General features: G+C 39.3%; 1 protein-coding gene across 1 annotated transcript; it reads left to right on the forward strand.

Annotated features, from left to right (window-relative positions):
• Window positions 1-533: 533 nt before the first annotated feature.
• LOC104230732 (uncharacterized) lies at window positions 534-11,969 on the forward strand. The gene is made up of 2 exons (XM_009783613.2): window positions 534-1,968; window positions 11,702-11,969. Exons 1-2 carry the CDS (start codon window positions 860-862, stop codon window positions 11,727-11,729), a joined length of 1,137 nt encoding a protein of 378 aa, XP_009781915.1. The 5' UTR covers window positions 534-859; the 3' UTR covers window positions 11,730-11,969.
• Window positions 11,970-24,953: the final 12,984 nt, after the last annotated feature.

Consider the following 24,953-nt stretch of genomic DNA (forward strand, 5'->3'; position numbering starts at 1 on the left):
TTTTATGAAAAATAATTCATGAACATCGTAGCTGGCTTTATACGCGACTAATAAATCATTGTGGCCATGGACACGGTTGTCGTGGCATGGTCACGATACATAAATCCCAACTCAAGTGCGCGTTTGTGGCGACTTGACCTCAACTTCAATTAATAATAAATAAATATATTGTAAATCGCGGGTGCATTTCACGTGGCGCTATTCGCAATATGTACGAAAGACACAACATCACAACTTGTTCAAATAATTTCCATAAGTATTAAAAGCGTTTAAATAAATACTAAAAGCGGTTTAAAAGGTAAAAATGCACAATATGTTTGGAATATTTAATTCAGACAATTAGGCCAATTATTAATTATTGAGCGACCGTGCTAAAATCACGGAATTCGCCTCACACCTTCTCCCAGGTTAACAAAATTTCTACCTGATCCTCTGGTTTTCGCAGACTTTAAATAGAGTTAAGTTTCCTCGATTTGTGATTCAAAATAAACCTGTGACTTAGAACAGCATAAATTATGCTAAGTGGCGACTCAGAATCAATAAATAATCTCATTACGAATAATGTCACTTAAATTGAAAAAACTCCCTATCTCCTCGGGAAAAAGGAGGTGTGACAATAGGAATGATGCTAAGTTTAAGGGGCAGCAAATATATGTGGCCATAAAATATAGGGGTATTACGTGTTACTGTTTAGAATCACTGGGGCATAAATGCAATTGAGTTATATTATAAGGGAATTTCGAAAAAAGAAAAGCCAAAAAAGAAAACGAAAAAAGGGAGGCACGTAAAACCTAACTATATGGCGTCCGAAACTTGACGATACGGATGAAATTAGCCAGCCGATTTGATTCGAAGAAGAATGGATGAAGAGGGTTTGAGAGAGAGGGGGTCTCCAGTTGTTGTCTATCTCCACGGGCTAGATGAAGAGTTTGATTGGTGGTATTGCATCGATGTGCCGGTGACAAAGGATCCGTTGTTGACAAAGGATGATGATAATTCAGGCCAACCGATAATCCTCCCTATAAAAAAGATTTCTCCGGTTGCGAAGCTCAATCCGGTTATTTATGGAAGTGCAGGAAATTGGGCTGTTATTGGTGACGACATCTACTACGCTGGTGGATATTTGCCTGATGGTCTTTCTGGGTCTATCCCTAGTGAAAAATTGGTTAAGCATAGCATGACACAATCTGATCCTGCCTTTTGGCAGATCGAATCTTCTCTGAATTGTCCCCGTATGTCGCCCGTCGTCGCAGCTGTTGGTAGGGAAAAACTATGTGTTGTGGGCGGAAATCACTGCACATGTCATGATCGTCCCAAATGTGGTGAAATTTACGATATCAAGGACAAAACTTGGAAGTACCTTGATGATGATTTCGATGCTTTTGCTCCCTATGATCCTTACTCTGAAGTTGCTATTTCTGTGGAAAAAGATGAGCCTACGCAAATTGTGTTTTATTCCTTGTTAAAGGGTTGTATCATGTTTTTCGATCCAACTAAGGGTACTATATCCAAGTTAATCGAAGACCAGAAGGACTTTGCTTTGTGGAGTCATTCTTGGGATCCTTCTCCAGAAGGTCTTGGTGATAAGGCTAAAATTCGTCCACTAGGGCGTGCGTCCAATAATCTAAACGCAGTGTTCACTAACGATACATTCTATTGGTTCACCTTTGACATGTACATGTATGCATATCATGTTAGTGCTAAAACATGGTTTCAATCGCCATGTCTTATAGATCAATTTACCTCACTGTCTTATCACGGTCGCCCTCCACCATCCCCCATTTTGGTTGGCCTCCCGCAAGATGGGAAATTCGTGGTGTTTCTTCCTGAAGAGCCTGAGCCTGGATTAATGATGATGGCCTGCCTCAAAGTGGAGAGAAACCTACAATCTTTACAAGTGTTGGTGGAGTTAATTCAGCCTTTATCCTTGGAGGAGACATATTTTTTGCCCTTTGAGGGGAAGGCAATGTGAGTACTCTTTCCTTTCTGCCTTTTAATTTTTTTGAATTTTGGTTGTCTGCTTTGGTTAAGAAAGTTCATTTTTGTTTGCTAGAATTATTGTCTCGAAGTTTATTGTTTCTTCCTTTGTACTCACGATTTCCGGTAAGAAACCTAAGTCCTTTTATGTCATGGTGCATGTCATTATTCCAAAAATTTGATCTAGCTCGCCTAAGTCCACATGGGAGTAATGTCTCGTTTGAGATTTCTTTTTGAGTAGAATGGCACAAAAATATGGTGCAATATATACCCTTAGTTTCACATTGCAAAATAGCTTGGCATGAGTTGAAACGTGATTCATTCCCTGATTATATAGTGTACAAGCCAAATAATAAACACTATGGACCACGGAACAATGGATTTCTCTAAACAATAGAGGTGCTATTTTATAGATCTTTGTGCCTAGTGGAAAAATTTTAATATAACATTTTTACATAAAATTCTAATATGAAAAATAAACTAATATAACATTGTTACATTGTAAATACTTGGTATTCCTTTAGTTTTGGGAAAATCAGTGGACAGATGTGCATGACCTAATCTTCACAAAGTAACAATACAATACAACATGCACAACCATACATTTGTATGATTGCATCCATTTGTATTCCCCTGATCAGCCATTTGTTCTTGTTATGATTGCATAAAATTTCATTCATATTTATCTTCATTTGTGGTTGTGTTTTGTTCTATTGCTCCGTTTATCCTCCTTTATTTTTCACTCTTGTCATCCAATCCTTTTCTTTTGGTTCTTGAATGTACTGGATATTGGAAGGGGTTAGGGATGACAATGGGTCGGTGCGGGTTTGAGTGTTAGCGGGGCGGTGCGGGTTTGGGTGTTTGCGGTTGCGGGGCGGGGCGGGGCTGGTTCAGTTTTTAAATAAAAAAATTATGCGGGGCGGGTCGCGGGTTGGGGATTTTACTTTTTGGACCGATAAAAATACAAACACAATCACAAGTGTAGTTGTTCAGTTTCTCTCTGCAATGGCACGCAAGTCTGAGAAATTCTTGGAGCTATATGGTAAAATTCTCAATTCCAATCCCAATAATTATTTATCCTATTTGTATTGAAGCTGTAATATATTCTTGAAATCAAGTTGTAAGCGGTTTTATTTTATAGGCTACTATTGAACTAATAAACAGTACCAAATTATACTGAGTGTATCTTAATGCAAAATTTAAGTGGCAAATTTCAGATGTTGTGTAGATGTTTGTGGCGTCTTTATATAATACAACTACTGCAAAAAAAAAAACCAAAAAAAAGAGATTTTTTTTAAAAAAACATTTTGCGGGGCGGGGCGGGCGGGTGTACGCGAGTTTAAATCATATGTGGGGCGGGCAGGTTGAAATTGTGCTGCCCCGCACCCGCACCCGCGCCGCCTGCCATTCCTAGAAGGGGTAGTTGGAAAATACAGTCTCTACAAATAGTGTGGAGTGTGTTTCTCTATCCAAGATTATTTCTATTATCTGTATTATACATGGACACGTTCAAGCACATGATATGTTACTTGAAAGGCATCAAACTCATGCCTGGTTGCATACGCCATAACTCACCTTGTTGGAAGAACTCCTCGCTTGCATGTACCAAATCGAAAGAAGTGTATCATTGAAAAATCTAAGAAAGTTAACCCTCTTAGAAATTTATTTACCAATTCGATAGAATTTAAGAAATTCAACTATCAATATGATCACAGATATTCCAAGTATAGTATGCTTTTGGGTCCTAGACTATCCAGACTTACATATATTAGTAGCTACGCACGAACTCTCGTCACCTCATGCGTACGTAGCTCCCACAAATAGAAGCACATAATAAATTATATCACCCATGTGAATAATTACCTCTTACAAGGTTAGAAAGGAGACTCACCTCGCTCCAAAGCATACTTCCAATACCAAGAACGAGACCAAACTCTCAATTTGGAGCCGAACAATCCAAAACTAGATAAACTAGGTAATAACTAGTCAATACAAGCTCACAAGATCGCATTCTAACTATTTAAGCAATTTTCCAACCTTAAACACAAGTTTCCTAAAACTTGACCCCGGGCCCACGTGTCCTGATTCCGAAATTCTTCAAAGAAAGTTTTTCTATATAACCTAAGGATCACAAATATATGATTTTTACTTCATTCCATAGCAAATTTCGTGGTTGAATCTCGTTTTTAGCAAAACCCTAGGTTTTACCCTATTCTCATGATTTTCACAATTTTTTTATGTGTTAATCTACCCAAAACTCAAGTATTAAACTCATATTAATTGGAAATAACTTAACTCATAATGCTAGGAAGAAATGAAGGTCACTGCCTTTTGCGATTTCTGCCTGTGCGGTCCTGGGCCGCACCTGTGACCACTGCTTCTGCGGTCTGGGCCACTTCTACGGACAGGCCCACCGCTTCTGCGATTTCGTTTATGCGGATTTATGGCCGCATCTGCGGTCTTAGGCTGCCTGGCCTTGGGCGAATTCTGCGATAGATGGATCGCTTCTGCGGTTTAGGAACCGAAGGTGCGGTTATGACAGCAACCAACAACTTCAGCCTCCCCAAAATTTCCAAATTCAATTCATTAACCACCCGGAATCCACCCAAGGCCCCCGGGACCCCAACCAATCATACCAACCGGTCCCAAAATACATGACGGACTTGCTCGAGGCCTCAAATCGCATCAAATAATAGTAAAATCATGAATCGGCCTCCAATCCAAGCTTTATGAACTTCAAGGTTTCAAACTTCTACTTTCCATGCTTAAACCTATCAAATCACGTCCGATTGACTTCAAATTTTGCTCACAAGTCATATTCGACATTACAGACCTACTCCAACTTTTGGAATTGGATTACGACCCCGATATCAAAAAGTCCACTTCCGGTCAAACTTTTCAAAAACCTTCAAATTTCTATCTTTAGCCAAATGACTCCAAAATGACCCACAGACCTCCGAATTCACTTCCGATCGCACTCCCAACTCTGGAATCACCATACAGAGCTACTCCCAAACTTGGAATCCCAAACAGACATCCATAACACTGAAATGCTCTTCAACCCAAACTTATAAAATTTCTTCCAAAATGCTAACTTCCACAATATGCGCCAAAACTCTCCCGGGTCATCTAAAATCCAACCCGGACATACACCCAAGTATGAAATCATCATACGAACCTGATGGAACCTTCGAATCCTAATTCTGAGGTTGTTTACTCAGAAATCTGATCTTAGCTACTTCTTTCATCTTTAAGCTTCCGAAACGAGAATTCTCTTTCCAAATCAACTCCAAACTCCCCGAAGTTCAATTCTAACCACGCGTGCAGGTCATAATTCCTGAAATGAAGCTACTCATGGCCTTAGACTACTGAACGGTGCGCTAGATCTCAAAATGACTGGTCGGGTCGTTACACTGTGGGTGTGCAGACTTGTAGAGGGGCCCCTTACGGTCCAAGCGCAATATCAAGCCATCTCGTGGCATCATCACTAGGCGCTCGACCTCATATCAATCAAGCCGCCTCATGGCGTACATATCTCAAGCCCTCGGCCTCAAATCAATATCATTGTTTCCTCACAATATAGGCCCTCTCGTCCTTACTCAGTTAAAAATCCTGACAAGCCACTCAGGCAAAAGTAAAACCGTGTTTCTTAGCACAAAACATCATTTAAGTATTAAAAACCAAGCAAACATTGCTGAGTATGAAAATAGTGGAAAATAGCATGACTGAGTTCAAGCATAAAGTCAAAACAGTGAGGAAATATTATTAAAAATCCCCGAGGGGTTCAAATAGTTGGCACGAAGCCCAAATATGGCATTCAACCAAAATAATGATGATAACAAATAGATTTCAGTCAAATACGCGGTAAAATCATCAATCGGGACGGACCAAGTCACAATCCCCAATAGTGGACGGGCCCACGCTCGTCATCAAGTGTGTGCCTCACCTCAATATTGCACTACGATATGCAATCCGGGGTTTCAAACCCTCAGACCATCATTTACAATCATTACTCACCTCGAACTAGTCAAATCTCTAGCTCGCGATGCCTTTGCCCCTCGAATCGGCCTCCACTCACGTTGAATATATCCAAAATTAGAACTAGGATGTCAAAATATGCTAAGGGAACGAAGCCCAAGCAAAAACAATCAATAATTGACACAAATCCCGAAATTACCAAAAACAGATCCCCGGCCCCACATCTCGGAATTTAATAATTTTCACATTAATTGATTCCTTATCTCCCCACGAGTTCATACATATCAAAAATTTCAGAAATCCGACCTCAAATGGTCCATCAAATCCCCAATCATAGGTCTCCAATACCAACCCTAGGTATCCCAAAATTTCACTCTTAATTTCCTAAATTTCTAGCTCTAATCCATAACCGCTTCTGTGGTACCACATATGCAGCCAAATCACCGCTTCTACGATTCTTCACTTAAAAGCCCAAGCCGCTTCTACGCTCAGCCTTCCAACCTGCGACTTCACAGGTGCAGTACCACACCGCATCTGCGGTTTCTGGAAATTTCCCAAAAAATCCTCTTTTGCAGCTCCTCTACCGCACGTGCGGCGTTGCACCTGCGGTCCCCAATTCGCAGGTGCGAAAATACCAGAAGCAACAAATTCAGCAGCTGCAACAAAAATCCAACTTCTCCGTCAACCATCTGAAATCACCTCGAGGCCCCCGGGACCTCAACCAAAAGCACAAACATATCCTACTACCTTATTTAAACTTTTTCAAATCATCAAAATACCTCAAACAAAATCAAATCACCCAAAAAACATTGGATTCAAGCCAAACATTCAAAAATCTTCTTATACGCGGCAAACTCAGAAAACTTGATTTTTTGCTATTCAAGAGATTTTGGGAGCCTTCCCCGAGACCTCGAGGGTGGAAAGCCACGATCAATTTCTCGGTCTCAGGGCTCATCGAGGTCTAGCTCGATGGATGCAAGGCCCCAGGCCGGGATAAAAGAGGAAGTCCCCTGGGCACATGGCTACACCTGACAGATCCGGCCTATCTGGAGCCTACTGTGAGGTCATGCGTCAAGACGTCCCATCTTTGTACTTTTACAATTAATATACATGTACTATATCGAGTTCACTCGCCTATATAAGGGGGACCCATCCCACTTTGTAAAGGAATGATGTTGCTCCACTCCTCCAATAAGCAATAATATATATCTCTCTCTCTCTCTCTCCTTTTTCTTCCAAGTTATCAGTGTTCTTCGACCCCGAGGTCTCCCTAGCATTTTATTGTTCTTTGCTTGTTCTTCATCATTTTGTCACGCCCCAAAAACCTTGGAACACGACCGGCGCTCAACCGAGTAAACCCGACTGAGCAAGACTGTTAGGTTTCATTCTACCCAAACTGATTCATGAATAAATAGGAGATGGACTCCATTAATCATACTTAATAAGTATTTCATTAACAACTTCCATTTCATTTCCATTAGCAACTTAAATCATAGTATCCAAAATATGACAATTTTCATAGATATGAAGGAAGACATATTTGCCAAATACCAATATTTCCAATTTAATTCCAGATACTAAACAACACCCATAACCTATCTACGGAGCCTCTAAATACAACCGATGAGTAATATGGAAATGTCGGCAACAAGGCTCCGGCTATAACTCAAAATATAAAGTACATGATAAACAACGGTACAGGACCCCGAAATGAAGTGGGGCTCACCAAGTCAGCTGAAAGGATGATGCGGCACTAGCTGCGACCAACACGACCTACCATAGAAACACCTACATCCATTTAAAGACATAACACCCCCAGCAAAAGGGACGTTAGTGCCATCGAATAACACTAGTATGTATAACTAAATACCATCTTATTAGAAAGAACTATCATACAAGGACAAGGAAATCATAAGGATTTAACAAAAGTTTTAAACAATCACCACACAATCAAATAAAAGGGATCACATAACTTTCACATAATTTCCATACCTCTAGGTTGGATTTCATAGCCCGTCCATAGGGTTCACATATCATATTATACTCATATGCATTTCATAGCTCGTCCATAGGGTCCACATATTATACTATACCCATATGCGTTTCATAGCCCGTCTATAGGGTCCACATATTATATTATACCCCTATGCGTTTCATAGCCCGTCCATAGGGTCCACATATTATACTATACCCCTATGCATTTCATAGCCCGTCCATAGGGTCCACATATTATATTATACCCCTATGCGTTTCATAGCCCGTCCATAGGGTCCACATATTATATTATACCCCTATGCATTTTATAGCCCGTCCATAGGGTCCACATATTATACTATACCCCTATGCGTTTCATAGCCCGTCCATAGGGTCCACATATTATACTATACCCCTATGCATTTCATATTTTATAGATTCCAATTAGTATTTCCAGTCACCAACAACAACAGTATTTCCTTGGCTCATTTGGCCATTCACAAGATTCTTTGTTCCTGGCACGGTGGCCGTATTTCATATTTCACTTGTTTCACATCGATATCAATTTCAACAACAAGCCATTCAATCCAAGATGTAAGTACACATGAGAGGAATCATGAATCATGGGCATATACAATATTTCAAAAATCATACACCTCAGGTTTATTAACAATGGAACTTTAAACCCAACGGATTCTTCCAAAAAGGAGGGGACACACCAAACCACAATGAAACACACATCAAAGGCATAAAGAGGCACTACACCAATTGTTCTTGAATTATTCTTTTCCAATCATGACAATATACAATTTCAACATTGGAGTATGTAACAACTCGGATCACATTGGATGTACTTATAAAGCAAAACATTATCTCGAACAACAACTTATGGCATAAATTGTGTACAAAGCCTTCACGACACTTTATTATTGAAGTCATTTATGGAAAGCAGAGTCGAGACTCATTTCATAATCTGTTTCATAATTTTTCATGTCATAGGCATCCCAGGTACAATTATAATTCACATTCCCAGCACATTGGCCAATCTCTATTTCCCAATGTCATTTGATTTATTTTAATCACCTTTATACATAGAGGATTTCACATAGTTTGTGTGAGCACGTGATTTTTGCTTTACAGAAACTACTCCAAAAGGAAATTCAAAAGTAAAAGAGCTACCTTCGGGTACAATTTTGAGAATTTGCATGACATTTTGATAATTGATCATGTTGCATGCATTTAAGGAAAATGATACATTTGGGAATTAATTAACCATTATTTGGTTTTTAAAAGCGAAAATCACAAAAATAGGCATTTTATTTTATTTTTGTTGTCATGTTAATTTTATTAAATGCTTTAATTCATGTGATAACTATTGTTAGGTATCAATTAATATTTGTCTAGTTTAATTTTTGGGTTTTGGGAATTTTTAGTTTAATTATAAGAAGGAAAGACCGGATTTGGGCCAAAATTTAATTAAAAATCAGGCCCAAACCAATTTGTAACGACCCAGTCCAAACCAGGTCTTCTAAGAGACGCCCCCAACGACGCCATATTGGCATGCCCATTTTGAGCCATTGATTGATTTAAAGGAACAACCCAGATCAGGCCATTCACTTACCCAAACGACGCCGTATAGGGCCGTCTAATCTCAACCGTTAGCCCAATCTAATCCAGCGGTCCAAGACCCCTTTCAGCAACCCGTTTCCAAACCCGACCCAGTAACCGATTCTAACCGACCCCCAACCAATGCCAAACGGTGCCATTCCCCATTAAGTGAAAGATCCTAGCCATCGATCTCACTTCATCCAACGGCCAGGATCCATTTTCCCCCTCCGTATATAAGCCCTCCATCACACCCCACACCCCCTATCCAAACCACACCCCCTCACCTCCTGTTCATCGTCGTCTCTCAAGAGACGAACCCCTTCCAAACCCTAGCCTCCCCCATACGCTCTCACCATAAACCCGGCGGCAACGATGCCGATGACCACCAAAGTAACACCCCTAATGCACCCAACCACCCTGAACACGGATCTGTTACCCCCTTGCTTCGAATCATCCCCCATCGTCTCGAATCTTAGTTTTAAGATTCGAGCCCAACCCTGATCTACACCAACCCACCCCAGTTTCACACCAGTCACTACTCTGGCCTCACTCGTGACCAAACCAAGCTTGGTTTGGTCCGAATCTACCCACAAATACTCAAACCCTAAATCGGACTATTCGAACCCTAGAACACAAGAATTTTGGGAATCTGACCAGTTTTAACATAAGGTTGGGGTCTAATAGACCTTAATCGAAGTGTTCTCGGTTGAGAACACCTCGATTAAAGTCTGTTCGACCTCAAATGTTCAAATCCAGCTCAGGCCTGGTTCGTTCATGTTTGAGTTTCCACAGTGAGTTTTCCTTTTTCTTTTCTCTTTTTGTTTAAATGTTGTTTTAGTTTGTCAGCATGTTTAGTCAATTTGTTTGTTATTTCTAATATTTTCTTTCCATTTATTCTCCATCTTCGTAAGACCTTTTATTTGGTCGATTGTTTCTGTTTATGTTTGAATACGTATGGTGATATACATGTTCGAGTTGATTAATGTCGTCGAATAGATAATTCATATAGATTCCCTGTGTCGGGCAAAGTTGTTGAAGGCAGTTGATGCCCCGCTCGTGTTGTTTGTTTGATCGACTGATTATTCTATGTCATAATTAGTATAGTCGATTAGATAAACGTCGTCGATTAGTTTTATAGGATTGAATGATCAAATATTCTGATTCGTATAAGCTTCATATGACTGATCGAACCATTGTCGTTTAGCTGTTTGTTTTAATCTATCTGTGAATGATTTGTAGCTGCAGTACAATAGCTGGAACTCAGTTTAGGATAGCTTAAGTTTGAACTTTCAGAAGTTTAAATTTCAGACTGCTGAAGCTCAGGGTAAAATAGTAATAACTGGGGGCTAACAGGGGTAGTTTGGGGGTGTAAAAAGAGCAGAAATTATTAGTTTAAGTGAGCTGACAATAGGGTACTGGAATAGGATTAAACTAATACAATAGTGGGGAACCAAACTTGATAGCATGGGGTTAATTAAAAGACTGTCAGCTGCCCATACCATTGGGGCACAAAACACATGTTAATGGGGAATAAAGGGGTATGAGTAGAGTTGAGGGCTGGGGGGAAACGAGGCAGCCTGGGGCTGGCTTGTATTTAGCCTATAAATAGGCTCATTTGAGGAGAAGAAAGGGGGTTAGAGATCAGGTTTCAAGAGTTAGGCATAAGAGGGTGAGAGGTTAGAAAAAAAATCAGAAATTAAGGTTGAAAACTAAGACTTCAGAAAAGAAAAAAAGGAACAAAAGTGTTAAGGTTTTTGATCCTCATTCTAGGTTAGGCTTTACATCAAAGAGCTTCAACTTGTCTTTGCCTTTGAGTGTGTAACGAAAAATCAGAAATCACTGCTTCTTGCACCTGTCTGTGTGCTGTTTGGTACTACTGGATTTCCAGCTTGGCAGTATCCAGTTTTCTATTTGCTGAATACTGTTCCATTAGGCTACTCCTGGGATTCTGCTTTGGTTTTAAGAATCTGTCGCTACTGGTTATTCCTATTGGTTTCTTTGGATTGTTGCTGTTTGGGTTGGTCTAAAATTGTTGCTGGATTTTCTTCTAAGTTTGCTGCTGAGTTTTGGTCTATTATTGGGCTGTCCCTGTTGTTGCTATTGCTGTGTTGTTGTTTACTGTTCTGCTGATCATTCTCCTTCTTCTTTTGCTTTCCTATACCAGGTACACGACTGATACACTGTCAATGTAAGCTGAAATTTGAGGCATGAATATAAAGAAAGTTGGAAGAGTTGAAGTTATTTCGAATTAGCTTTAGAAAATGTATTGAAACAATAGGTTTCCTACATGATAGTTTACTTTCCCTAATAGAACTATGTGGTTAACTGTGATGTAGTTGAACCTTTATACCTATCATTCAGTTGGAAAACTATATGTGTTGCTTATAATTGAAAGGATTTGATGTTGTAGTAGTCATGTTCTATTAATTCATTATTGTGTTTGTCAAGAAGCGTGTTAGGTACCCAATGGTTCTTTCTTTAAACAAATGGTCTGTTTTAAGTTGTTAGGAATATGGTTTGATTAAGGCAAACAATACATTGCATTTCAGCTTCCCCCCTTTTTGTTTATAAATATTAAACACATATCAAATAAGTTGAACAGGCCCAATTGGAATAAGAGTGGCCCAGGTCGAATTTAACTTCATGCACATTAGGCCTAGGCCCATAACTGCCAAACGAACTGCCCGTATCACGTCCCTCTTTCAACAAATCATGTTTGAAACTCAACTATAATAACTCATAAGTATGTAAATACAGTAGGACCTTTCCATTTTTAGAGACAAACAAAGATAGGAAATCATAGTGGCTTTTAGGTTTGCCTTTAAATAAAAAGGAGATGAGCCTCTGATGATAGGCTATAATTGCGTATTTTAGTCGATTATTACACTCTAATTTACTTCACTTTAGTTGAGTTTGCGCTTTAATCGCTAGTGTCTTGCACTAACTGTGTGTTTTATGCCTTGTAGGAGTGATTCCGAGCTATATAGATGTTATGGAATGAATTCAAGTGATTTGGAGCTTTGAAACCTGTGTAAAAGCTCAAGTAATTAAGCCGGGATCGCGTTTGGGGGTCAACGGATGATAGTTAGAGCAAACGAAGAATCGAGCAGGCATATTGCGCACTGTCTAGTAAAATACACATAACCTTTTGCTCAGGAATCCATTTGGGCTTCACAATATATGGTTGGAAAGATACCTCAAAGGGCTACAACCTACATGTTTTATGTTTTTCCAAATTAGAAAAGGAATAGGGTAAAAACGCGCGAACTACAAAGTTCGCGCGGTAGTTCGCGCGTATAAGGAACAGAGGCAGAATACTGTGCGAAGTAGTGCACAAACTATGTAGTTCGCGCAATAGTTCGCGTGCTACCAACCCGGAAAAACATTATTTAGGGGTAAAATTGGAATTCCTTCTTAATCCCACTCAATATACATAAAGCAAAATCTCCATTATTGATATAAGATCAGATTTTAGAGAAAGAGTTTTAGAGAGAGGAACTTTTTGAGGAGCTTCATCTTGGAGCTAAGAAAGGAGAAGAAGAACAACATCTTGGAGCAATGATTCAAAGAGTTCTTCTAAAATTTCTTCTAGTTGATTGTTAATATTATGTTTAAAACTTTTATTGTTGATTTTTGTATGATTATGAGTAGCTAAATACTCTAGTATTCTTGGGTCATGGATGTTAGATGATCTTGTTGTTTGAAGCTTAGATTGAAAATCTTGAATCTATCGTTATGGGTTGTTTATTTGATTCTGCTTCTAGTTATTTTACTGCGTAGCTAACAATGAAATATTATTTACGGATCTTGAGTTAAACATGAAAAAGGAAATTCTTGATTGCATATAGAATCAAATAGAGCAAGATCCGGATCCTGGTCATCGGGTGAAAGATTCGCAATTAAGATAGAACTATACTTAATTGCCTTGCTTGGTTGAGAAATAGGATTTGTAAATGCATTTGAGTTAATATTAATACCATAGACATATAGGTATTAATTTAACTTGAATAGATGCATAAGAACTCGAAAGATTCTTATGAATATTATTAACCCTATAATCAATAACCCGGATAATTCAATAAATCAATCTTAAGCTAAAATAGTAGCATGATCTCTAGCAAGTCCATGACCCTGGAATATCTTTACCAAAATTGTTATCAAAATATTGTGTAATTGGTGTAGTAATTTTGTGCTGAATTATTGTGCAATTATTAAGTAAGTTGTAAATTGGTTCTTTTATATATTTTGTGATAATTAGCTTGAATTGATAATTGTTTGAGTCTTCATCAGTCGAGAAGTTTATCACAATTCCTCGTGGGAACGATACTCTACTTACTACTATATTACTTGTCGACCGCGTGCACTTGCGTGAGTGTTTTGGTCGCAACAGCCTCGCCCAAATAAAACGCATAAATTGCGGGGCCCTCGTTAAATGTATATACTAAATATTTAGATTCTGGGACGGGCCGCTTAGCAAATTTCACGGCCCTTCCCAAAATAATAACACGATAGTCTCTTTAGGTGCGTGTTTAATAATCTACTTTCTTAAAACTTGGGGTGTGCATTTCATGCGACCCAGATCCAAATCCCAAAACATCAAATAAAATATGTTCCAGATTGTGGGTGCATTTCATGTGACGCAGTCCAAAGACATGTTTTAAGCGATGTTCACATCCTTTTGAAATAATAACAATAAAGCGGTAAAAAGTTAAAATTGGCACATTGGTTCATAATGGTATTTAAAATCAGATAAATAAGCCGAATATGACAGTTGAGCGACCGTGCTAGAACCACGGAACTCGGGAATGCCTAACACCTTCTCCCGGGTTAACAGAATTCCTTATCCGGATTTCTGGTTCGCGGACTGTAATACAGAGTCATTCTTTTCCTCGATTCAGGATTAAATTTGTGACTTGGGACACCCTAAATCTCCCAAGTGGCGACTCTGAAATAAATAAACAAATCCCGTTTCGATTGTCCTTCAATTGGAAAAACTCCTTCACCCCTCGCGGGGGCGGAAAAAGGAGGTGTGACAGCTCTGGCGACTCTGCTGGGGAACGCCATCCAGAATCTCTAGTTCAGGGTTAGAAATCGAGCTTAGAATAATTGTTGTGTTTAGCTTTATCTGATTTGTTACATGATCTGTGTTTAATGTGCTAACTAACTGCTTTTACCACTTTGATATTTTGTGAACTGTATATAAACTGTGCCGAAACCTATATCCTCTCTGAGTCTTCTAAATCATGAAGAAGGGTGCACTTCGTGTGACTTCTTTTCTGTTTAAAGTCAATCCCAATTTAGAACGAGGTTCGGACAAGTTGCTAAGCCGGTGAAGCTTCTGTATTCCCGGTACGCTGCCCTCCCTTGGCTCGAGCTGTTTGCTCGGGTAAGCCAGGTCTAGAACAAACACCTAGGTTTTGAACCTAGAATAACTCAACTTCATGCCGGATCCCTAGTAGGAACGCTTATCTACATCATGTGCATTTTTGACTTAGGGGACTCAACACAGGGGTTGGGTCCGTCTAGGAATAGCAACCTGAAACAGAAAAGACCATCCTGATGCATCTTACTCAACGCTGTGCATTTATTTGTTTTGGACTTGCATGTCGACCGGATTTGAATAAAAAAAAAGGGGAAAATAGCAGTGTATAGGGTTAATCTTCTGTTTTGAAAAAAATAACAATGTCCAAATAGTGTCGAAACTCTGACGAAATTTTGAGAAAAATATTTTATTTTTAATATAGTTGTTTTATTCAAAAAAAATCTATCATTTTTAGTTTGTCCGGTCTACAGAAATGGAAAAATGAAAAAATAATTTGTTCTGTCCCAAGAAACTTCGGATCTCTGTAGCTGATGCTGGTCTAGGCCAGTTCTTGACTGCATCAATCTTTATCAGATCAACTTGAATACCCTCTGCTGATACAACATGACCCAGGAATGCAACTGAACTCAGCCAGAACTCGCACTTCGAAAACTTGGCATACAACTGACTATCCCTCAAATTCTGAAGAACCACTTTAAGATGTTGCTCATGCTCCTCCCGGCTTCGGGAATAGATCAAAATATTATCAATAAAGACTATCACGAATGAATCTAAGTAAGGCCTGAAAACTCGGTTCATCAAATCCATAAAAGCTGCTAGGGCATTTGTCAACCGAATGACATCACCAAGAACTCATATTGCATGTACCGAGTGCAAAAAGTTGTCTTAAGGACATCGGATGCCCTAATCCTCAACTGATGGTAGCCAGATCTCAAGTCGATCTTCGAGAAGACCTTGGCGCCTTGAAGCTGATCAAACAAATCATCAATCCTCGGTAATGGATATTTATTCTTGATTGTAACCTTGTTCAACTATCGGTAATCAATACACATTCTCATCGATCCGTCCTTTTCTTTACAAACAACACTAGCGCACCCCAAGGCGAAACACTAGGTCTAATGAAACCTTTTTCAACAAGTCTTGCAACTGCTCCTTCAACTCTTTCAACTCAGGCGGGGTCATACGATACAGCGGGATAGAAATGGGCTGAGTTCCTGAAGCCAAATCAATGCAAAAGTCAATATCTCTGTCGGGTGGCATACCCGGCAGGTTTGAAGGGAATACCTCCAGAAACTCACGAACAATGGGCACAAAATCAATAGAAGGAACCTCAGCATTAGAATCACGAACATAGGCCAAATAGGCCAAACACCCCTTATCAACCATACGCCGAGCCTTCATGTATGAGATAATACTGCGGGTAGAATGACCAGGAGTCCATCTCCACTCTAAAAAAGGTAAACCTGACAAGGCTAAGGTCATATTATTGGCATGACATTCCAAGATAGCGTTATAAGGTGATAACGAGTCCATCCCTAATATGACATTGAAATCAACCATGTCTAGAAGAAGCAAATCTACACGAGTCTCAAGACCCCCAATCACAACTATACATGAACAATGGACTCGACCTACCACAATAGAATTACCCACCGGTGTAGACACATAAATAGGAGCACTCAAAGAATCACTAGGCATGGCCAGATACGATGCAAAATAAGATGACACATAGGAGTACGTAGATCCCGGATCAAATAAAACTGAGGCATCTCTGCTACAAACCAGAACAGTACCTATACCTCAACCTCTAATACCTCTACCTCTACCTCCACCTCTAGCTGACTGAGAAGGCTGAACGAGTCCCTCAATGAACCTCCTCACTCTCTCTTTCTCAGTGGGAGTATAAGAAGAGCATGACGGGTCAAATCATTAAACCTAGTCTTGTACTGAGTAAGAGTCATAGAACTTTGCTAGAGACGCTCAAACTGCCTCGGGTATATCTCTTTGAGTGATGGGGAGAAACTTCTCTAGAAATAGCTGAGCAAACTACTCCCAAGTCAAAGCTGGTGATCCGACTGATCTAGCCAAACAATAATCTCTCCACCAAGTCTTGGCGGATCCAGAAAAGCAAAAAGTAGCAAAATCGACCACATTGGTCTCGACGATCCCCATGTTCATGAGAACCTCATTACAGTTGTCTAGATAATCCTGGGGATCCTCAGAAGATGCACCACTGAAAGTAGTAGTGAAGAGATGGATGAAACCTATCCAACATCCGCAAAACCTCCGAAGGTGCAGCTGATCTAACACCGGTCTGTGCTGCTATTCGGTTGAAGAAGCGGCACGTGACCTCACCATTCACGAAAGGACAAGAGTAGAGGTTTCAATTTAGCATTGAGAGAACAAAATCGCACAACAAGAAAGAATAGATGTGAAGTTTTGCCTAACTCTGTAGCCTTTGGGGGATAAATACAGACGTCTCTATACCGATCCTTCAGACTCTACCAAGCTTGTCTGTGAACTGTGAGACCCATGTAACCTAGAGCTCTGGTACCAACTTGTCTCGACCCAGATTTCCCACCCTCGGGAGTCGTGATGCCGCCTACTGATGTGAGCTAGGCAAGACAATTATTAAACAAATTACCTTTTTACCTGTTTTATATTCTTTAACATTTGTAAAACAATAACGTGTAAACATCAGAAATTTAGAATAATCAGAAGAAAAGCAATAAAAATATCTGAACATGTGCTAATACAACTATTTAAGCCTTAACCACCCAGAAGTGGTGTCACAGTATCACAGACAATCTAAGATTTACTATATACAATGTCTGAAAAATAAATGATACATTATTTCTGAATTAAAGGAAATGAAATAGGGATAAAGGGATAGAGCGAGACGCCATGGCCCTGCGGACGCCTGCAGGTCTACCTTGGATCTCCGTGTAGACTGAAGGTAACCACCCAATCTACGATCCAAAATCTACTCCGGGATCTACACATAGTGCAGAGTATAGTTTCAGCACAACCGACCCCATGGGCTGGTAAGTGCCAAGCCTAACCTTGGCGAAGTAGTGACAAGGCTAGGATTAGACTACCAAATAAATCTACGCAATTCAACTATATACAATGGAAAAGAAGAATAATAATAAACAGTCAAGTATGGGAGGGGTAGCATGTTGTGGTGGAGATATCAATTCAAAATTTAAGGACAACAGGTAATTGAAAGAAACAATATATCTCAGATATCAACAAAGAATCATAAATCAATAAGCGCACGACATCACCCTTTGTACTTTTACTCTCGTCCTCACCAAAACAATCAAGTAATGAAAATGTGCACGAGATCACCCGTCGTGCTTTTACTCTCGTCCTTACAATATAATCAATATAATTGGCATGGAATGGTACATCATGCGGCACGACATCACCCTTCGTGCTTTACAATCTTCCCTCTCAAATCATACACGGCATCACCCTTCGTACTTTATCACTCTCTCGCCAAACAATATACGACATCACCCTTCGTGCTTTAGCTCTCTTCCTCAACCAAACAACAATCACAAACAATAGGGCAAGGAAATAAATGAAACTACAATAAGAATCCCGGCAAGGGAACAATAATTCAATAACAAGTTCCGGCAAGGGACAACATCAAAACAACAACAATATCCCGGCAAGGGAGATTCTTTTCTCTTTTTCACCTTCACTTTAAAACTTGAGACAATGCTCTAATAGGGTTCAATTTACCTCTTACACTTTCACATTTCATTATACGACTTGAGCCAACGCTCCTCAATATTCAAACGCCACAATTACTTCCACAAACTTTGCCAGAAATAGAAATCATCACCAAAGCATGAACAATACAACGAAGTCATAAAAATAACAATATAAGACTCACAGGCATGCTTGATACCAACGAATAGATACTCGTCACCATGCCTATACGTCGTACTCGACAAACACCACATAGCAAATAGGACTCGACTCCAAATCCCTCAAGCTAAGGTTAGACCAAACACTTACCTCGATGTCACGAACGTAATTCACGTCTCAATTATCGCTTTACCCCTTGATTCCACCACCAATTCGCTCGTACCTAGCCACAAGTTACTTAATTATGTCAATAAACGCTAAATGAATCAACCCCAATGCATGAAAATGAGTTTTCCAAAGTTTTACCCAAAAAGTTAAAAATCGCTCCCGGACCCACATGGTCAAAACCCGAGGTTCGAACCAAACCCCGATTACCCATTCCCCCACAAACCCAAATATATAATTTGTTTTGAAATCGGTCCGCAAATCGAGGTCCAAATCCCCAATTTTTGAAAACCTAGGTTCTACCCCAAACACCCAATTCTCCCCATGACAATTATTGATTTTGAGTTGAAATAATATTAAAAAATGTTAATGATTCAAGGAAACGAGTTAAAATTTACATACAATCGATTTGGAAGGAGAGTTGTTCTTGAAAAATCGTCCTAGGGAGTTTATGTTTTGAAAAAATGTGAAAAATGGTTGATTTTCGGCTAAGTTTAAAAATTGCAGGTTGCAGATATGAGAATTATGAACAAGGTTCGCAATTGCGAACCCTGACCTCTGCTAGGTTCGCATTTGCGAAGGGGGTTATCGCATTTGCGAGATGGCAAATGCGAACAAGGGATCGCATTTGCAATGATAGGCCCAAAAAGGGGTGTATCGCATGTTGATACCTAATTTTTTCCTATATGTTTTTATGTTCAAAATACTTTCAAAATAGCATGTGTACGCATATATAAGCATGCCCAAGAGTTTTGGATTTTTTTTTTCTAATTTTTAAGGATTTTTAAAATCAATTTATTGCCTATTTTAGCAGTGCAAAATCCAATAATTATTCCCAAAATTATCATCTTAATGAATAATTTATTTCCATTCTCATATTTACACCAAAATATAATTAATATGATTTTTGCATATTTTTATAAATTTATTTAGTATTTTTAAATCTAAATTGCATATAATTGTAATTATAGCCTATTTTAAGATTAATAGCATTTCTATAATTGTAAAATTGGTTTCAATATTTTTTAATTAATATTTATGCATTATTAGTTGGGTCAGTACTTTTAATTTGTTTTTAAAATCTTTTTTACTATTTATGAAATAAAAAGGGACAAAACTGGCTATTTAAAAACTGGCCTCATTTCGTTTCAATTGCAGCCCATTTTGTATTTCGATTATAGCCACATTAACCCCCCAATTGACCCAATTTGAATCCCAGCCGTGCCAGCCCAATTCCATACCCTTTGACCCATTTAACTACCCGACCCAAGGCTCCTTTAATCCAGACCGTTGATCAATCTGATCAACGGTCACGATCTCCCCTTTCCATTTTTAATTCCCCAAACCTTACCCTAGCCCCCATTTCTGTTTAGCTAGCCGCCTTTGAATTCTCTCTACCCTCAAACTCTCTCGAAGGTTCTTCGGAACCCTAGCCGTCTCCGACCACTTTTTCACCGTACTTTCACCGGAATTCATGGCTTCTCAGGCCATGGATGGACTATACTCACTCCTCTCCACCATTAGATCTTGGTTGTTTGAAGTTATGAGGCCTGAACTCAACGATTCCCTCTTCGATCTTCTCCGATCTTTGATTCCATGGTTTCTCCGGCCATGCTCCGGCACATTCGAAACTCAGGAGCCTGGTTCTTGACCTTTCCGACTCAGGAATAGACCTGTCTCCAAGCCTTTCTCATTTATAGGGTTTCTCTAAAACCCTAAGCCATTCAAGGTTCTTTCACCGTTATTTGTTTAGATCTGTACTATGTCTCTGCTTTTCTTGACATCTAGAGTGTTTTCCCCAAAAGCTTTTGTCAAAATCGTTTCTCTCCGATTCTTAGGGTTTCCGCAAGGATTTTTGAAAAAATCTTTCTGATTCTTTTCTTCTTTGCTTTATGTGTGTTTGTTTATACATTTCTCGTATGATTTCCTTTATTTTATGCATATATTGTCTTTTACCTTTTTCTTTTCTCCTGTTAATTTCTGCTATGTTTTCACTACTCTTCTGCTATATGTGCCTACCATTAAAGTTATTTGATTTTTGACTCTGTTCATGTTCTTACATGCTTCATCTGCTTGTGTTCAAGTTTGCACTGTCTCTTTCTTCTGAACTCATTTATGTTCTGAGTTTCTCGAATATGTTTTTCATGATTTTTCTTCCTTTGTTGTTCAAGCATGCTATCATGTCTGTTTTGTTGAAACTCTGAAAAACAAATGGTTTGCTTTCCTACCTCCATGTCAGATTCAACATTTGAAACCCTAGGATTTGGGGTTTCCTTTTGACGATTTTGATTTTTATGTTCGAGTCAGGGTTCCACAATGGGACCTGCATCTCCTTGCTTATGATTCTGAATTTCTCTTCGATTAAAATTCTCTTTTAAACAACTTGACAGTCTCTTCTTGATTTACATGTTTGAGTGTTTATATATATGAGAACTATTCTTTCAAAAAGACTTTGCCAACTACTAATTGATTCCGGATTCCTTTAATTGTGTTCAATTAATTGTTACTGGTTTTCCCTAATTGAACCTTTCTTTACCCCTTTTCCTGACTCGATTCATTCGAGTTAAAGTCTGAAGTTTTAATTTTACTAGTTGATTCCCTTTCCTTTTTCTTTACAAGCTGTGTACTATTAGCTTGTTTCCTTTAATAGATTCTATGTACTTACCCTTTATTATATTATTGGGAAAATATTTTTTAAAATCCCTTTCCATAATGGGTTTACCCGCTTGAGATCAGAATCCCTTAACTAAAGGGAGACTGATCAGAATGATATTTCCTTACCTTTTCTTGCTTACTTGCTACACTATAAAGAGCTCGACCCTTCTGCATTAAACACACAGGCTTTAAGCTTTAAGCTTTGATAAAACCTTACTCTCTCACATACACTTTCAATCACAATACTTTTTCAATACCTTGTACTCTCTGCTGAGCCTTTTGTACTGCTTTGCAATTTGGCTTTTCAAGACTGCTGTTTTACTTACCCGTCTTTCCTGAAATTTGTATGTCTAATTTAATTTCTTGCCTCACCCCCTATATGTTTATTTTATAGTTTCAGTACTCTTTCCCACTTTTCTATTCATGTTCAGTAGTTAAATTATGTGGGTTTCTTTCCTTGTATCTTGCTTCTATTATGAATCTCTATCCCCCTATTCCCCTCTATGTATCTGAGTTAATGGTTTTGGCCTGGCTACTTCCCAGGTCTGAATCTGACCTTCAATAGGTCCTAACTCCCAATTTATGCTGACAGGCTGGTTAGGGGTGTGCCAGCATCCCAATTGCTAGGCATGACCACTAGTTTGTCATGGCTCCTCCCTAATTTTCCCCCTCTATTGCACTTACACTTACTCTTAGACTCTAAGTTCTGCCCCCTCCTATGAGACTTGCCTTGGGGACCTTGAGTTCCCTCTGAACTTGGACATTGGAGGGTTGGCCATTCCTCACTACACTATAATTCTGTAATATAATTGGGTATAAGCACTGCCTGGAGTTCACAAAGCCCCTTGGAACTTTGACACACCCAAAAGATGAGAAAGGCTTTGGGAATCTGATCCTGGAAGTTGGTTTATCTACTATTATTGGACTTTGAGTCTGAATTAGGCTGTTTAGATGTAGTTGGAATTTCTGATGTAATTTACTTTTTCTGGATTCATTCAAGTTGTAATAACTATGGGGTGTATAGTAAAAATGGGGGAGGGTCTCTCATGTTATGCATATGGGGTAGATATCATGCTTTAGGTTTTATTTCTGCAATCACAACATTTTCGTTTATATATCTGCATTTAGAAATTCTGCCTATAAGATTGTTTCATTATGCATTTAGAAATCCTGCCTATAAGATTGTTTCATTTCAGCATCAGAAAACGTGTCTATAAGTTTCTATACTTCTGCATATAGAAATCATGACTATAGTCTTCTGCACTTCTGCATATACACATTACGCAAACAGTCTATAGGTTAAAATAATCAATTGCATCCTAGACACCGTGCTTATAGGACTCCTGCACTTATGTAACTATTTTAAACCAATGACACTTATAGATCATGCCTATAAGAGCAAATCAGCTGAATCGGTTTCGTTTCGAATCTAAAATCAGTCATAAGTCCGTAGATTTTCCTTTATAAAACCAGCATCCTTTTCGTATAAATCTGTGTACTCTGTTAGATATCATGCCTATAGGTCTCACGTAGGCAAACTACTAGGTAATTAACCAACTGTATCAGGTTTGATAACTACATCCAGACAGGGCTAATTCGGACTCCTCTGAAAAATATGTGATAAATCAGCATGTCCTACGCCTTAATTTATTAAAGACCTAACCAGTACTTGTAAGTCATGCTAAATAACTTGCTGCTTTGAATGAGGAGGCCTACTTGAGCCTTAATTGCTATTTGTTCACCCTTTAACTGCTATTTGTTTTTTGCTTGTCGCCTAGATTTTTATCCTTTTGAAACTCTAAAAAAGCCCCAACTCCCTCCCCTTTAGGATTAGTAGTCTCAATGCCTCCGGGACTAATAGGATTGGGACGGGTAATAGCATGCAATAAGTAACGATACTATTCCGCGCTTTAATACCTTGACGGGGTCGGAAGGGTAGATATGGATATGATGACCGATGTGTTAATATCACGTGCGACCCCTCTTCTGAGGAGTGATTGCTAGGTATTGCATTGATGTGATCCATATTAATTACCCCCGTAAAATACCATATTCAACATCATATGGTACCCGAACCATATTAATTACCCCCGTAATTGTAACTGTAAATTCAACATCATATTCCACTCGTTCCAAACAAAATACCATAGCAATGCTTATAATGAGTGGTTGCGCCTTCCGATATCATTACCCCCTAAATTTGGCAAAAGCGTATTTGCGGTAAAACTAGTCAATCAACGGTGTAATCGACGGTTCTGTGCCTTTCCCTCTTGAGTTGTCCGCTCAAGGGTACCAGTCTAATACCCTATAGAAACCCTACTATGTTCAATTGTGCATGCATCACTGTCAAAACCTAGACGAGTCAGTTATGTTGTCCACATAATGACTCCTTAAGATAGCCTTGTCCAAAGTCCACTGGGTTTCCTTAGAACCCAAACAGACACTACCATGTTCTATGCATTTATTTGGAGAACTAAATGTTGCTTATGCCAATTATTGATATTTAACAGTCGAGTCTGGTGGGGGTAAGGTCCTAACGCTTTTATTTTGCAGAAATGAGGCACGAAGTCCCCAGATTTGGCATGGTCACCAACATCCACCCAAGGTTGCTAAGCTGGTGGGAGGATCTTCACTCCAGTGATCAGGCTCTTGTCCGGAAATACCTAGGAAATATGCCTTCTCTCCTGGAGGTCCAACCCAACAACAAATTCATAGAAGTTGCTACTCTGTTTTGGGACTGTGATAGGTCTGTGTTTCGCTTCAGGGAGATTGAGATGACACCTCTACTCGAGGAAATAGGAGGATTAGCTGGTATTCCATGGGAGAATCCGGGTTTACTTATGCCAGAAAATCGCAAGGGTAGGGTTTTTTTCAAAACGATGGGACTAAAGAAAAACACAAACTTCACCTGTTTGAAGGATTCCTACATTTCTTTCGACTATCTGTACGAGAGGTACGACCATAGTAAGTCCTACCACACTTACCCAGATGAATTCGTCCTCACCTCATTGGGGCATATCCATAGAAGCGTCTTTGTCTTTATGTTCTGCTTCTTGGGGATGATAGTGTTTCCTATGAAGAAAGCAAGGATTCACACCAGGCTAGCTATGGTCACTAAAACCTTAATGGAGGGAATTGGTGGGAAACCCTTTAGCATAGTGCCCATGATCGTTGCAGAAATGTACCGAGCCTTGGAAAAGTGTCAACAAGGAGCCCCACACTCGAGGGGTGCAACTTGCTACTCCAGCTCTGGCTCATGGAGCATCTCCAAAGAGGTGAATATAGGCAAGAGATTCAGCGTAGAGACTGGGACGATCATATAACCTTCCATCAACCAAGGCGAATGAACTACATGCCCGACATGTTTGCTCAGCCAGAAGATGACAAAGGATGG

This window comes from Nicotiana sylvestris, unplaced genomic scaffold, assembly GCF_000393655.2.
Source record: "Nicotiana sylvestris unplaced genomic scaffold, ASM39365v2 Un00017, whole genome shotgun sequence".
Classification (NCBI taxonomy): domain Eukaryota; kingdom Viridiplantae; phylum Streptophyta; class Magnoliopsida; order Solanales; family Solanaceae; genus Nicotiana; species Nicotiana sylvestris.

Coding starts and splice junctions, on each gene's coding strand:
- LOC104230732 (XM_009783613.2), top strand. CDS start 860: ATGGATGAAGAGGGTTTGAGAGAGAGGGGGTCTCCAGTTGTTGTCTAT. Junction 1,969..11,701: donor CCCTTTGAGGGGAAGGCAAT/GTGAGTACTCTT, acceptor TTCCTATACCAG/GTACACGACTGATACACTGT.